We start from the raw sequence: 14,237 nt of genomic DNA, 5'->3' as shown, positions 1-14,237 counted from the left end.
TGCCTTGCCCCTAAACTCTGAAGTTCCAGGGCGGCAGAGTGGTTAGCATTGATGCCTCATGGCACCGAGGTCCCAGGTTCAATCCTGGCCTGGATCACTGTCCATGTGCAGTTTGCACATTCTCCCTGTGTTGGCGTGGGTTTTGCCCCCACAACCCAAAAGATGTGCAGGGTAGGTGGATTGGCCACGCTAAATTGCCCCTTAATTGGTTACTCTAAATTTATTAAACAAAAACCTCTGAAATTCCCTCCCTAACCTCCTCTATGACACTTTTCTTAGCGAAGATACTTCTATCTCTGACCAACCTTTTGGTCATCTCGCTCCTTATGTGGCTCGGTGTCATATTTTGTTTTATAGTGCTCCTTTGAATTGCCTTGGAAGGTTTTTATTATGTTAAAGGTGCTATATAAATAATTTGTTGTTATCTTTTAATTCATCCTTTTCCAACTGAGTTTCTCTCCCCAATTTTCTGCTGATCAGGCTCTCTCCCCTCATCTCCACGCCTTCTCACTCTCTCCCAGCGTTCTGCTTTCTCTTTTGTTTTCCCTTCACTGCCTTTTGCCCTCTGCAGGGAAAGGTGAATGTGAAGGAATCCCTTAAAAAGTCAGGATGTGGAGATGCTGGCATTGGACTGTTTTGAGCACAGTAAGAAGTCTGACAACATCAGGTTAAAATTTGTTTCAAACACTAGCTTTCGGAGCACTGCTCTTTCCTCAGGTGAATGAAGAGGTATGTTCCAGAAACATTATATATATATAGACAAATTCAAAGATGCCAGACAATGCTTAGTATGTCTTTACTCTGGATCTATAAAGACTGAATTACCTGCAAATACTCACATTCTAAGCATTGTCTGGCATCTTTGAATTTATCTATATATATGTTTCTAGAACATACCTCTTCATTCACCTGAGGAAGGAGCAGTGCTCCGGAAGCTAGTGTTTGAAACAAACCTGTTGGACTTTAACCTGGTGTTGTAAGACTTCTTACTGTTACAAAGTCAGGGCACCGACTGAGGCAGTCCCTTTAAGACCAACCCGAGAGAAGTCTTCAAGGAAACCACTCCAGCAGCTGGAACGTGTATATTAATGCTGGGACCGTTTGCTTCAGACAGCAAGTTGTGCCAGTCCAGTGGGACTCAACAACAACTGAGGTGACGTTTAAGTAGCAGCCCAAACCATTTTACCGCCAGCGAGGTAAAAGCGGAACACTGGGTCATCTGTCGGTCTGCAATTTTGCAGACAAATCCAAATCCACCGCATCTGGCAGAATTTCAAAATGCCAATTAAAAAAAAAAATTGTTGCTCAACTATTATTGCTCAAATATTTCCCGTAAAAAAACGCGCGTCCGACAGGAAGTCTATCCTTGTCCGAGCCGTCGCTTCCTCCTTTGCTGGGGTTGGTCCTGCAGCTTGTCAGTCACGGCACTGCAGTGATGTAACCCTGTCTTTAGGAGCTGGCAAACGCTTTCTTCCTCTACTTGTCCCCAGAGCCTAGGCTGGAAATGGCAGCGCAAGAGGGAAGTGATGGGCTGGAGTTAGAGGAGCTCAGCGGAGCCCAAGTTATAGCAAAGGCACTGAGAGATCAGGTGAGGAGTAGCATTCACCAACATGGAGACCAAAGCTGCCAACCCCCACTGGAACAAATGAAGTGTACTTCTCGGAGCGAGCTGTAATAAATGTTGTAACTAACTCGTAGAATAACATTAATATCAGTACGCTTACTCTAAGCAGGAAATCACAACAACATTGCCCCAGTCTCAGCTCCAGAACTAGAACTTCTTCCCTCGCCTCACACAGCATAATAAATACTGGAAATACTCAGCAGGTCTGGCAGCTGTGAGGACAATCAGAGTTAACATTTCAGGCCTGTGACTTATCACCAGATCACTTCTGATGAAAGGTCACAGATCTGAAACATCGGTCTCTCTCTTTACAGATACTGCCAGGCCTGTTGTGCATTTTCTGTTTCCATTTCAGATTTGCTTTTGAGTTTGGTCTTTGAGCTGCTCAATGATATGTAGTCCCTTGTTCCACCAACACCTATATGTTCTCCCGGATGCTTGCCCCTGACTTGTCTTAATGGGTGAACAATTGGACAGCCAGCCCGATTAATGGCCACTCAAATCACCCCCTCCCTCCCCCTCCCCCAGAGTCTCACATGTGCTCCTTGGCATGGTGGAACTGCCTGTAGTTTCAGACATGGACACTGCCCTGGTTGATGTTGCTGTGCTGCCACTGAATTGGATTGGTTGACAAGGTGACATGGGGTTACTATAGCCCCCCCCCCCCCCCCCCCTCTAAAATCCAGCATATTATTCCCTGACTGTTCCAGACTTGGATGTGGAAGAACCCATGAGAAGGTTTGGACAGTGGGACTTTATTGAAAAGCAAGTTATTTAGGCATAGGAGGAGATAATCAGTCTAGTATTAACATTCCAGATCAAATCAAATCCCCCAAAACATGGTGAAACCATACAACACCCCCACATATTGAGTTATCTTCATTCCCTGAACTTCAACCAGTCCAACAGATGGCTACAGGAGGATATGCCTGTTTTCTTTGGCCCAATTGATCATTTATCTGTTATTTAATGCAATATAGGATGCAGTATTGGAACCGGTCCTCCTCCTCTCCCTCTTTCTCTCTTGTATATGTGATCTGAAATTGGGCATAAGGGACACAATATAAACATTTACAGATTCCACCAAAATAGGGAGACTTGTTCGTGTGAAGAAGATATAAATGACATCAAGAGGACATTGGCTGGCAGGCTGAATAAAATATACCAGATTAATTATAATGTTGCAAAATGTGGCATGACACATTTTGTTTGGGGGGCATGGGTAGAATAAGGAGAGGAAATATATACAATGGTAAAATTTAAAAAGGGACAGAGAAGCTTAGGGGTTTAGGTACACATCTCTAAGAATGGAAAAAGTTGATAAAGCTGTTCTAAATTAACACATAAGCAGTGGGATTGTAGGTATAATGAATATGGACAATCTATCTATAATAAGGGGTTGGTTGCATAATGATTATGTTACTGAACTAACGATCTAGAGGCATGAGTTCATATCCCAACACAATATTTGGAATGGAATGAATCTGAAAAAGACAACTAATATCTGTATTGAAGACCATGAAACCACTGCCCTACTTACCTAGTCTGTCCAATACGTGACTCCAGACCCACAGTGATGCTGTTGGCTCTAAACTAGCCTATATGTCAATACATTATGATGGTACTGTGGTCCTTTTGAAACTAGCCTATGAATGGCCTAGAAAGCCACTCAGTGTAAAGGGGTGGGCAATAAATGCTGGTCTTGCGGTGACACCCATATCCTGTCAATAAATGTAAAGGAAAAATATTGGTTAGGCCTCAATTAGAATAATAGGTTTCTCCCTTTTAGGAAGAACAGTAAAGCCTTAGAGTACTTTGAAGAATTTCATTCACTAAGCTTATACCAAGGAAAGAGAATTTCTAGTTATAGAAACATAAAAACATTGAAAATCGATGTAGGAGTAAGCCACTCGGCCCTTCGAGCCTGCACCACCATTCAATATGTTCATGGCTGATCATGCAAATTCAGTATCCCACTCCTGATTTCTCTCCACACCCCTTGATTCCTTTAGACGCAAGGGCCACGTCCAGCTCCCTCTTGAATATTTCCAGTGAACTGGCTCAAACCGCTTTTTGTGGTCAAGAATTCCACAAGTTCACAACTCTCTGAGAGAAGAGGTTCTTCCTCATCTCTGTCCTGAATGGCTTACCTATTATTCTTAGGCTGTGACCCCTAGTTCTGGACGTCCGCAACATCGGGAACATTCTTCACGCATCTAGTCTGTTCCAGTCCCATCAGGATTTTACATGCTTCTATGAGATCCCCTCTCATTCTTCTAAACTCCAGTGAGTACAAGCCCAGTTGATCCAGTCTTTCTTCATATGTCAGCCCTGCCATCCCGGGAATTAGTCTGGTGAACCTTCGCTGGACACCCTTCAATAGCAAGAATGTCGTTCCTTAAACTAGGAGACCAAACCTACACACAATACGCAAGGTGTGGCCTCACCAAGGCCCTGTACAATTGCAATAAGACATCCCTACTCCAATACTCAAATCCACTTGGTCTGAAGGCCAGCATGCCATTAGCTTTCCTCACTGCCTGCTGTACCTGCACGCCAACCTTCAGCAACTGTTCCACCATGACACCCTGGTCTCGCTGCACTTCCCCTTTTCCTAAACTACCACTATTCAGATAATAATCTGCCTTCCTATTTTTGCCACCAAAGAGGATAACCACACATTTACCCACATTATATTGCATTTGCCAAGTATTTGCCCACACAGCTCGCCTGTCCAATTCACCCTGCAGCCTCTTTGCTTCGTCCTCACAACACACACTGTCACCCAGCTTAGTTTTGTCTGCAAATTTGGAGATATTGCAAGCAATTCCTTCATCCAAATTATTAATGTATATTGTGAACAGCTGGGGTCCCAGCACTGAACCCTGCGGTACCCCACTAGTTACTGGCTGCCACCCTGTTCATTCCCAGTCTCTGTTTCCTGTCCGTCAACCAGTTCTCTATCCACGTCAATACATTATGAGCTGGTACTGTGGTCCTTTTCATTAGAACTGAGAATGGTAAAAGCAGATATGATACATTTTTTTCAAGATTACGGGTGTTCTCAGGTAGCTAGGGTAAAATGATTTCTACTGGGTTGGGTGAGGGTATAAATTGAAGATCATTGCTGAAAAAAGGAAATGAAAGGTTAGGAGATACGCCGTTAGGACATGGAAACTTGCATTAAAAACTGGTGGAAGCATAATCTAATAGAAAATTTAAAAGGAAATTGGATAAAGAATTGAAAGAAAAACATTTCAAGAGGGAAAGGGCAGGAAATAAGGATAAATATGTAGCTTTGCATATATTAAATGGTATACTGACGATGATTCAAGTCATGGCTTAAAAGAATAGATGGAGAGTGTAGAAGTGTTGATTTCTAATGATTGGTGACAAAGGACTTAGAACAATAAAAGTTTATTGTTAACCCTGCACAGCTCTTACATGCTGTGTGTCTGCCCGTGCTCTGGAGAGAACCCGTGCGCTATTGACAAGTGACGCCTTTTGTACCCGCGTCATTCCAGCTTCCATGTGACCATCCGGCCTACATTTTCTCCATTAATGTTGGGCCAACCATTAGTGATGAGTTGTAATAGTCTGAGAGAACAGTCATTGAATGTAAATTATTTACAACATACAAATTGAACAGGTGAACAATACGTAGCTATTTACGTTGTGCGAAACACTGATTGGACTGCTGCAGCTGATGCATAGCCAATCATGTCTCCTTTCCCCCCACTTTAAAAAAAACATAGGCTAGTTGTAGACTAGTCCATGACATAGTCCTGGAACCCTGTATTTGGTTTACTCATGCATCCTGAGCGGGTGATTGTGGAAGTTGCCTGTGCTGAAGATGTTGTCGGGTTGGTGTCCTCAGCATGGATGGCTTCAGGTCTCCTACCAGTGTAACCAGTAGCTGCAGGGCCTGCTGTGATGACCTCTGGAAGTGCCTCCATTTCCATTGGTGTAAAGGGCCTGGATTCCAGGCTGGATGCATGGGGTACGATGGTGGTTGATTGTGCTGATTCGGGAACCTGCAGTAGGTGATATCGGTTTCCTACGCAATGGGCACTATCTGAGGCAACCACATAACTGTTTTGTTGCAGGACGTGGCTGGGTACCACGCCAAATTTGTCATGGCTGTGTGTGGTCTGGATCCTGACCTTTTGACTAGATGCTAAAGGACAGAGTCTGTGAAGAGTTCGATCATAATAGCTCTTTCCCCTGTTGGCGCTACATGAAGGCCTTGGCAATGGGGATAGTGGTCTTGGTGTGCCTGGCGAGCATTAACTGCATTGACGAGGGCAGACCTTGTCTTGACACATTTCACATGCTGAGACGTACAGCACAGAAATCTGTGTGGACTTGGACACATTTCTCAAGTAGGTGCTTGGTTGAATGTACCACTCGTTCCGCCAGGCCTTTGCAATGTGGGTATAGGGGGCTCCTCGTGATGTGCTCAAAATCACATGTCTCACTAGAGACGCAGTAGTGAGTGTTGTCCATCATGGGCGCAGTGGTTAGCACTGCTACTTCACAGTACCAGGGATTCTGGCCTTGGGTGACTGTTTATGTAGAGTTTGCATGTTCTCGCCGTGCCTGCATAGGTTTCCTCCGGCTGCTCCAAAGATGGGCAGGTTAGATAGATTGGGAATGCTAAATTGCTTTTGGTGTCTAAGAATGTGTAGGTTAGAATATAGGGTTGTGGGATAGGGCGGGTGAAGTGGACCTGCGTAGAATTTTCTTTCGGAGGGCTGGTGCACACTCGATGGGCCAATGGGCTCCTTCTGCACTGTAGGGATGCTATGATTCTATGATTGACTCTATTATCCTCTGCTGGATGTCACCTGTGGCAAAGTGTCCTTTGAGCTTGTTTATGACTGTGTTGCTCTTCGTGTCTGGCAGGTGGTCGACTTCAAACCACCTAGAGTAGGAGTAGTCTGGAAGCAAGTCCCTTTTGCCATCCAATGTGAAGAAATCAGCCACCGTGAGTGACCATCGGAGGTCCTGGAGCACATGTAGGTGCAGTGGCTCTTTGGATCGATGCAGCTTGAGTGCGTTGCATGGTGCTCACCTGGATACTTCCCTCTCCACGTCCAAGGCCAGCATTTGGGTTCCTTTGTCCTCAATCTGGTTGCTTCCAACCCTGGGTGCCCTTGGTGGAGTTGTTGGGGATAGTACCTCTGCAGTGAGGTGGGGATGACGAATTATTGGCTGCACAGTATCAGTCCGTCTTGTACAGTAAGGAAATATCACATGGAGAAGAATGTGCGGAGCTCATGGGGAAACTCGGACCAGCCTTTCATGATAACATTGTTAATTGTCTGCGTGTGAGGTTTTCCTTGAGGTTTAGGGCATCCTTGAGTTCCTGAGTTCTAAAGAGGAAAGCAGCTTTACAGTCATGATGTTGATGTTGACTCTGTGCGGAGTCTGCACGTCCTCCCCGTGTGTGCGTGGGTTTCCTCCGGGAGCTCCGGTTTCCTCCCACAGTCCAAAGATGTGCGGGTTAGGTGGATTGGCCATGCTAAATTGCCCGTAGTGTCCTAAAAAAGTAAGGTTGGGGGGGGGGTTGTTGGGTTACGGGTATAGGGTGGATACGTGGGTTTGAGTAGGGTGATCATTGCTCGGCACAACATCGAGGGCTGAAGGGCCTGTTCTGTGCTGTACTGTTCTATGTTCTATGATGTCCTCCTTAAGATCTGCCTGGTCAGTGGTGGGCAGGAAGGCTGTGGAAGGGGCATCAGCACATCTTCACACACATCTTCCACCCCCTCAAAGAGCCGGCTCATCCTCGCTCTTGTGAGGTGTGCTCTCTATATAACTCCTTCAGCTGTATCAGTGCATGAGAAACATTCACTCTCCGGAGCACCTCACACTCGAACCTCTCCTCCATCTCCTCTCCCAACTCTCTCCCCCATCTCCTCTCCCAACTCTCTCATAATTCTTCCTCCCACTTTGCTTTTATCCCTTCCAGCGGTGCCTTCTTCTCTCCCAAAATAGCCCTGTAAACCGCCGACACTACCCCCTTCTCCAGTCCCCTTGTCCAGCACCTCCTCCAGCAATGTGGAGGCCGGCTCTACCGGGAAGCTCTGCATCTCCTTTCTGGCAAAGTCTCAAACTTGCTTGTATATAAATATTTCCGCCTGCTCAAGCCCATGCTTCGCTCCCAGCTCCTTCAATCCTGCAAACCGACCCCCAAGAAACAAATCTTTTAGCATCCTAATTCCTTTCTCCTCCTATCACTGAAAATTTCCATCCCACTTCCCTGGCTCAAATCTATGGTTCCCCCAAATCGGCATTTCCCTTGACCCTGCCCCCAACCCGAAGTGCTGGCGAAACTGCATCCAAATTCTCAACAAAGCTATAACGAACAGACTCCCTGAGCATTTCTGCAGGGCCATTGGGAGCGGTGCTGTTGCTAGTGCCTTCAATCCCAATCCCCTGCACAAACTCTCCTCCATTCTGACCCATTGGGAGTCAACCCCTCTGACCTAGCTCCGCACCTTCTCCATATTCGACGCCCAGTAATAATACATCAGGTTCGGAAGACTCAAAGCCCCTGCCTGCCTTCCTCTCTGTAGTAGCATCTTTCTAATTCTGGCCACCTTCCCTCCCCATATGAACAAGGTAATCATCCCTTCAATCTCTCTGAAAAATGCCGTTGGCAGGAAAATCGGTAGGCATTGGAAAATAAACAGAAATCGAGGCAGCACGTTCATTTCAATCGCCTGTACCTGAACTGACAGTGACAGAGGGAGACCATCCCACCTTGCAAGATCAGCTTTCACCCTCCCCACCAAACTAGAAATGCTGTACATGCAGAGCCTCTCTCCCCCTCCCCCCCCCAATCCCGAGCAACCTGCACCCCCAGGTATCTAAAGTGAGTCCCTTCCCTTCGGCATGGCAGTGCCCCCACCCCTGCCTCCAAAGCAGCTCCAATATCGCCCCTATTGACACACTCAGTTCCGACACGTATAACAGCAAGTCATCGGCATATAAGGACAGCCTATGCTCTTCCCCCCCCCCCCCCCGTACTATCCCTTTCCATACTCCCAAACTTCTTAATGTGATGGCAAACGGCTGAATCGCGAGTGCAAACAACAAGGGGGACATAGGACATCCCTGCCTTGTCCCATGGTGGAGAGGAAAGTATTCTGAGCTGACGTTATTTGTGCAGACACTTGCCTTCGGCTCCTTATTATATAGTAGCTTTACTCAGTCCACAAATCGTGGTCCAATCCCAAACCGCTCCAGAACTGCCATGAAGTACCCCCATTCTACCCGGTTAAACGCTTTCTCGGTGTCCAATGCCACAACCACCTCTGTTTCCTTCCCCTCATCCGGTGCCATAACCACGTTCAATATCCCACTAATGTTCGAATAGAGCTGCTTCCCTTTGCGACTAGTAGGTTTTAATGATAATCTTCATTGTCTCAAGTAGGCTTACATTAACACTGCAATGAAGTTACACAATCAGAGAATTCAGAATTTCCAAATTGCCTAACAGCACGTCTTTTGGGACTTGTGGGAGGAAACCGGAGCACCCGGAGGAAACCCACGCAGACACGAGGAGAACGTGCAGACTGTGTTTTGTTACCTGTGTGGTAGGTAACATGCACTACTCAATCCTTGGTTGAAGACTCAAACTCGTCCAGTAGTAACAAAAGGTTTATTGAGTATCTATAACAATAATTGCATGAGTTTTTTTACTTTAACTTTGATACTAGTGATAAGGTTAACAAGATCTAACTACAGTAACTATATGTAACTCCACTAGCCATTTGAACTAATCTGATATTGCCCTGGTCACAGTGCACCCAAAAGAGATGGAGAGACACAATGTGGTTGCTTTTTATACCCCTGTTGGTCCGGCCTTCTAGTGATCATGTGATGCTACTGATTACACATTAACCCCTTATGTACATGCACAGATAGAGATCGCTACACTCCGCACAGACCGTGACTCAAGCCGGGAATCGAATCTGGGACTCCGGAGCTGTGAAGCCACAGTGCTAACCATTGTGCTGCCGATATAGGTAGCTTCCTAATGACGTTGCAGTTGAATAAGACTTTTTATTCCATCATTTCTGGGTTGTAGTGCTGCAGAGCGTGTACATCTGGACTAATGTGGATTAACCCCAGTGGGGCTTTACATTCTGGACGACAATATGAAATTGGTAACTGCCCTGTGTGCAGTGGAGCGTGGCCACAGCTTCCATGCAAGTGCTTTTCCCATCATACGCAAGAAGGTCCACCTGGGTGTTAGGATCTGCTGCTGCATATGGGTCTGTTTCCTGCAACATTTGCCTGGGCAGCATGTACATTGCTCCAGTGCTGATCCTTACTTTTAGTTCTGCATTGCTGCAGGCATTGTTTAAGCTGCTGAAAATCTCACCCTTCTCCGTGATGGTGCCGACACTCTCACAGCAGTGTTGCTGGAGGCTCAGGGTCTTGGTTGCTCTGATTGAGCTGCAATTCATTTACTTTGTTCATGCTTCGAACCTTGTAGGAACGTCTGGCAGCATTGTGGCTGGTGGCATAGGCAGGCTGCTGTGATTTTGATATGCGGCATATTGCAAAATGGTTCCACTTCCCACATTTGTGGCAGCTTTTACCAAATGCCAAACATGCAGTTCTGTTCTGGGAGATGCCGCCAAGTTGGGACAGGACATGCCCTGTACCCCAAGAAGTTCTGTTTTCCACTTCAACTCTTTCCTGCATTTTTCTGACTCCTCAGTCAGCATGCCGATGCTGATGGCTGATTGCAAGGTTCGATCTTTCTTGCGAAGAAGCTGCTTGTGAACAAAATCCCTATCGACCCCACACACAACGTAATCTCTCATGAACTCGTCGGTAAGGGTGCCAAGCGCACAATTATTTGCTAGGATTTTTAGAATCGATTCATCAAATTTTTTGTCTGGTAGCATTAAACATGTGTCTATCCAATATATTGTTTCTCACTGGCATGCAAATGTGCTTGAAATCTTTTAACAATATCTTGGGTTCTCTTTCACCTCCTCCATGTAGAAAACAAAAGATTCAAATTCCTCGATGGTTTCGGGGCGGACTAAGTTTAATAAAGTGTACGCCTCTACCTTCTTGGATTTGTTTGATAGACCAGCACCCCAGTATATACGCTACCCTTTTTCAAATTTTGCTCAGTTGTCCGCAATAATTTTGTCGAAAATGAACAGATCGATATACCTGGGCAGGCCAAAGGCTAGGAGCCCTAAGGCGAATAGCTCAACTGACCCCCCCCCCCCCCCCCCCCCCCCCCCCCCCCAAAAGCCTGTCCACAATCTACAAGGCATAAGTCAGGAGTGTAATGGAATACTCTCCACTTGCCTGGATGAGTGCAGCTCCAACAACACTCAAGAAGCTCAACACCATCCAGGACAAAGCAGCCCGCTTGATTGCTATCCCTTCCACAAACATTCAATCCCTCCACCACCGTGGAACAGATGCAGCCGTGTGTACCTTCTATAAGATGCACTGCAGTAACTCACCAAGGTTCCTGTGACAGCACCTTCCAAACCCACAACCCCTACCATCTAAAAGGACAGGAGTAGCAGATATATGGGAACCCCACCACCTGGAGGTTCCCCTCCAAATCACTCAACCCTGACTTGGAACTATTTTGCCGTTCCTTCACTGTCCCTGGAATTCCCTCCCTAACAGCACAGTGGATGTACCTACACCTCAAGGACTGCAGCGATTCAAGAAGGCAACTCACCACCACCTTCTGAAGGGCAACTAGGGATGGGCAATAAATGCTGGTCCATCCAGTGACACTGACATCCCGGAAATGAATTTTTAAAATTCTGCCAACGCCTGACACCATGTAGATGTGTTGGGTTCTAATGATTGGCTGCCAAGGAATTCGAACAATAAAGGTTTATTGAGTACTCTTACATGCTGTGTGTCTACCTGTGCTCTGGGAAGAACTCAAGCACTGCCAACACATGACTCCTTATTTACCCGTGTCACGCGTGATGATTAGACAGGGTAGATTCAGAAAGAATGTTCCCGATGATGGGGGAGTCCAGAACCAGGGGTCACAGTTTGACAATAAGAGGTAAACGTTTTAGGACTGAGGTGAGGAGAAATTTCTTCACCCAGAGAGTGATGAATCTGCGGAATTCGCTACCACAGAAACTAGTTGAGGCCAAGACGTCGTGTAATTTCAAGAAGGAATTAGATATAGGTCTTGGGGCTAAAGGGATCAAGGGATATGGAGGAAAGGTGGGATCAGGTTATTGAACTTGATCACCGGCCATGATCATAATGAATGGCGGAGCAGGTTCGAAGGGCCGAAGGGCCTCCTGCTGCTTCTATTTTCTATGTTCCTATGTATCCCAGCGTTCATGTGACCTCCTTGTCTACAGAGAGCAAAACCACTGGGTGCGTGGGAATGGCTCAAGAGAAAACAATGCATTTGAGTTAACTGGTGAGCAAATCTAGAATTCAGTTAGACAATCCATTAAATAAAAGCCTCCCCAACTCTATCACAACCATTATTCCTCGCACTCAGTCGAAGGAACAGCACTAAATCACCAGTAAATGGTGAAAAGTATTATTATAGACCTTCCACTCTGAGGTTAAGGATTGCTGAGATTCTCTGTCGCTGTAACTTGAATGGTTCCAGTGCAGTTTTATAAGATTACACCTGTGAACTAAACCAAATATTTCTCGCTTAAATTCACACCAAAGTTGTCCAATGAAATTCTAATACCCTGAAGGCTGCGCTTTGTTTTTTCCTTCTGCAGGACCTTCAGTATATGTTTGGGATTGTTGGTGTCCCAGTGGTAGAAGTCGCCATGGCAGCTCAAGCCGCAGGAATTAAGTACATAGGAATGAGAAACGAGCAAGCTGTAAGTAATATTCTTTGTACTTTCTGTCACTACTTTGCATGGTCGACTCAAAACAGAATACATTAATATTTTGCTGGCCGTGTTTTTTCTGTCTCAACAGGCTTGTTACGCAGCATCTGCAGTGGGATATTTAACAGGAAGGTTAGTCTCTCAACAGTTGCCTTTTAATTTCATGACTTTGCCGTTGTCTGCATTTAATCATATTTTATGGTACCTGCCATTTAAAGGTGACTGTTTGTTCTTTTTTAGGCCAGGCGTTTGCCTTGCAGTCTCTGGCCCAGGTCTCATTCACGCGCTCGGAGGAATGGCAAATGCAAACATGAACTGCTGGTAACTTCTGTGAACTGTTACAGCTTTGTGTGTGTTTTTCCAATTTGTTTTGTGAAAGATACATTTGCAAAAGTTCCAATTCTGGGAAGTCAACCGACAAATATTTATTTAAACTGATTAATTTGAAGGCATGGCGCAACATTAATTGGCATTGGTGATTGTGTGGCATGTGTGACCCCTGGTTCTGGACTCCCCCATCATCGGGAACATTCTTTCTGAATCTACCCTGTCTAATCATCACGCGTGACACGGGTAAATAAGGAGTCATGTGTTGGCAGTGCTTGAGTTCTTCCCAGAGAAAGCTCTGCACAGATCTGGGATCAAACCTGGGGCTTCATGATATATAATATATGATTAATTTCCATGCTGGACAGCAAATGAACAACAGAACACTTTTTGGAAGACTGATGGAGAACTTAGCGATTGTGGTTCTAACAGAAATGCATTTTACGTATAAAAGCTTCTGAAGTGATATTGCAATGCAACTGTTCAAGCTAGTTTCAGCAGGAAGTGATGGTGTTTTATTTGCAGCAAGGTGTGTTTTACAAGTGGGGGGGGGGGGGGGGGGGGGGGGAGAGATAAGACTGAGAGATTACCAGTGAACAGTGGGGAGATGGTAGCCTGATCCATAAACTCAGGATAATGATTTGGGGACCTGGGTTCGAATCCCACCACGGCAAGTGGTGGAATTTAAACTCAATAAAATACCTGGAATTAAAAGTCTAATGATAGCCATGAAGCCATTGTCGATTGTCATAAAAACCCATCTAGTTCATAATGTCCTTTAGGGAAGGAAATCCGCCATCTCTATATCTGACTCTAGACTCACAGCAATGTAGTTGACTCTTAAATGCCCACTGAAATGGCCTAGCAAGCTATGCTAGGAAACCCAGCCTTATCAACCCTTTGCACTGAGATGCAAAGTCCTCCTTAACATCTGGGGGCTTGTGCCAAAGTTGGGAGAGCTGTCTCACAGACTAGTCAAGTAACAGTCTGACATAGTCATACTCAGAGAAGTATACCTTATAGACACCACTATCATCATTCCTGCTGTGGCATACAGTCAGGAGGGAGTTGCCCTGGCAGTCCTCAACCTCACCTCTGGACCCCATGAAGTCTCATAGCTTCAGGTTAAACATCGGCAAGGAAACCTCCGACTAATTCCATTGTACCGACCACCACCAGCTGATGAATCAGTACTCCGCTATGTTGAACACCACTTGGAGGAAGCCCTGAAGGTGGCAAGGGTGCAGAATATGCTCTGGGTGGGGATTTCAATGTCCATCACCAAGAGTGGCTTGGTGGTACCGCCACAGACTGAGCTGGCCCAGCTGCTAGACTGGGACTGCAGCAGGTGGTGAGGAAACCAACAAGAGGGAGAAACACACTTGACCTCATCCTCACCAATCTGC

General features: G+C 45.9%; 1 protein-coding gene across 3 annotated transcripts in view; it reads left to right on the top strand.

The window, feature by feature from the left end:
• Positions 1-1,385: 1,385 nt before the first annotated feature.
• The window catches only part of hacl1 (2-hydroxyacyl-CoA lyase 1), a 144,798-nt gene continuing 131,946 nt past the window's right edge, over positions 1,386-14,237 (top strand). Inside the window, exons 1-4 of one of the 3 annotated variants that reach the window (XM_038797803.1) lie at positions 1,386-1,588; positions 12,391-12,495; positions 12,596-12,636; positions 12,745-12,825. In XM_038797803.1, the coding sequence (XP_038653731.1) occupies positions 1,505-1,588; positions 12,391-12,495; positions 12,596-12,636; positions 12,745-12,825 (311 nt within the window). In that variant the 5' untranslated portion in view covers positions 1,386-1,504. Of the gene's footprint in view, positions 1,589-12,387; positions 12,496-12,595; positions 12,637-12,742; positions 12,826-14,237 lie in introns of those variants that run through there. The other 2 variants (XM_038797804.1, XM_038797805.1) reach the window with 2 other exon arrangements.

This window comes from Scyliorhinus canicula, chromosome 5, assembly GCF_902713615.1.
Source record: "Scyliorhinus canicula chromosome 5, sScyCan1.1, whole genome shotgun sequence".
Classification (NCBI taxonomy): domain Eukaryota; kingdom Metazoa; phylum Chordata; class Chondrichthyes; order Carcharhiniformes; family Scyliorhinidae; genus Scyliorhinus; species Scyliorhinus canicula.
Note: the sequence above shows the minus strand (reverse complement) of the source record. Positions and strands in the feature narration are given on the sequence as shown.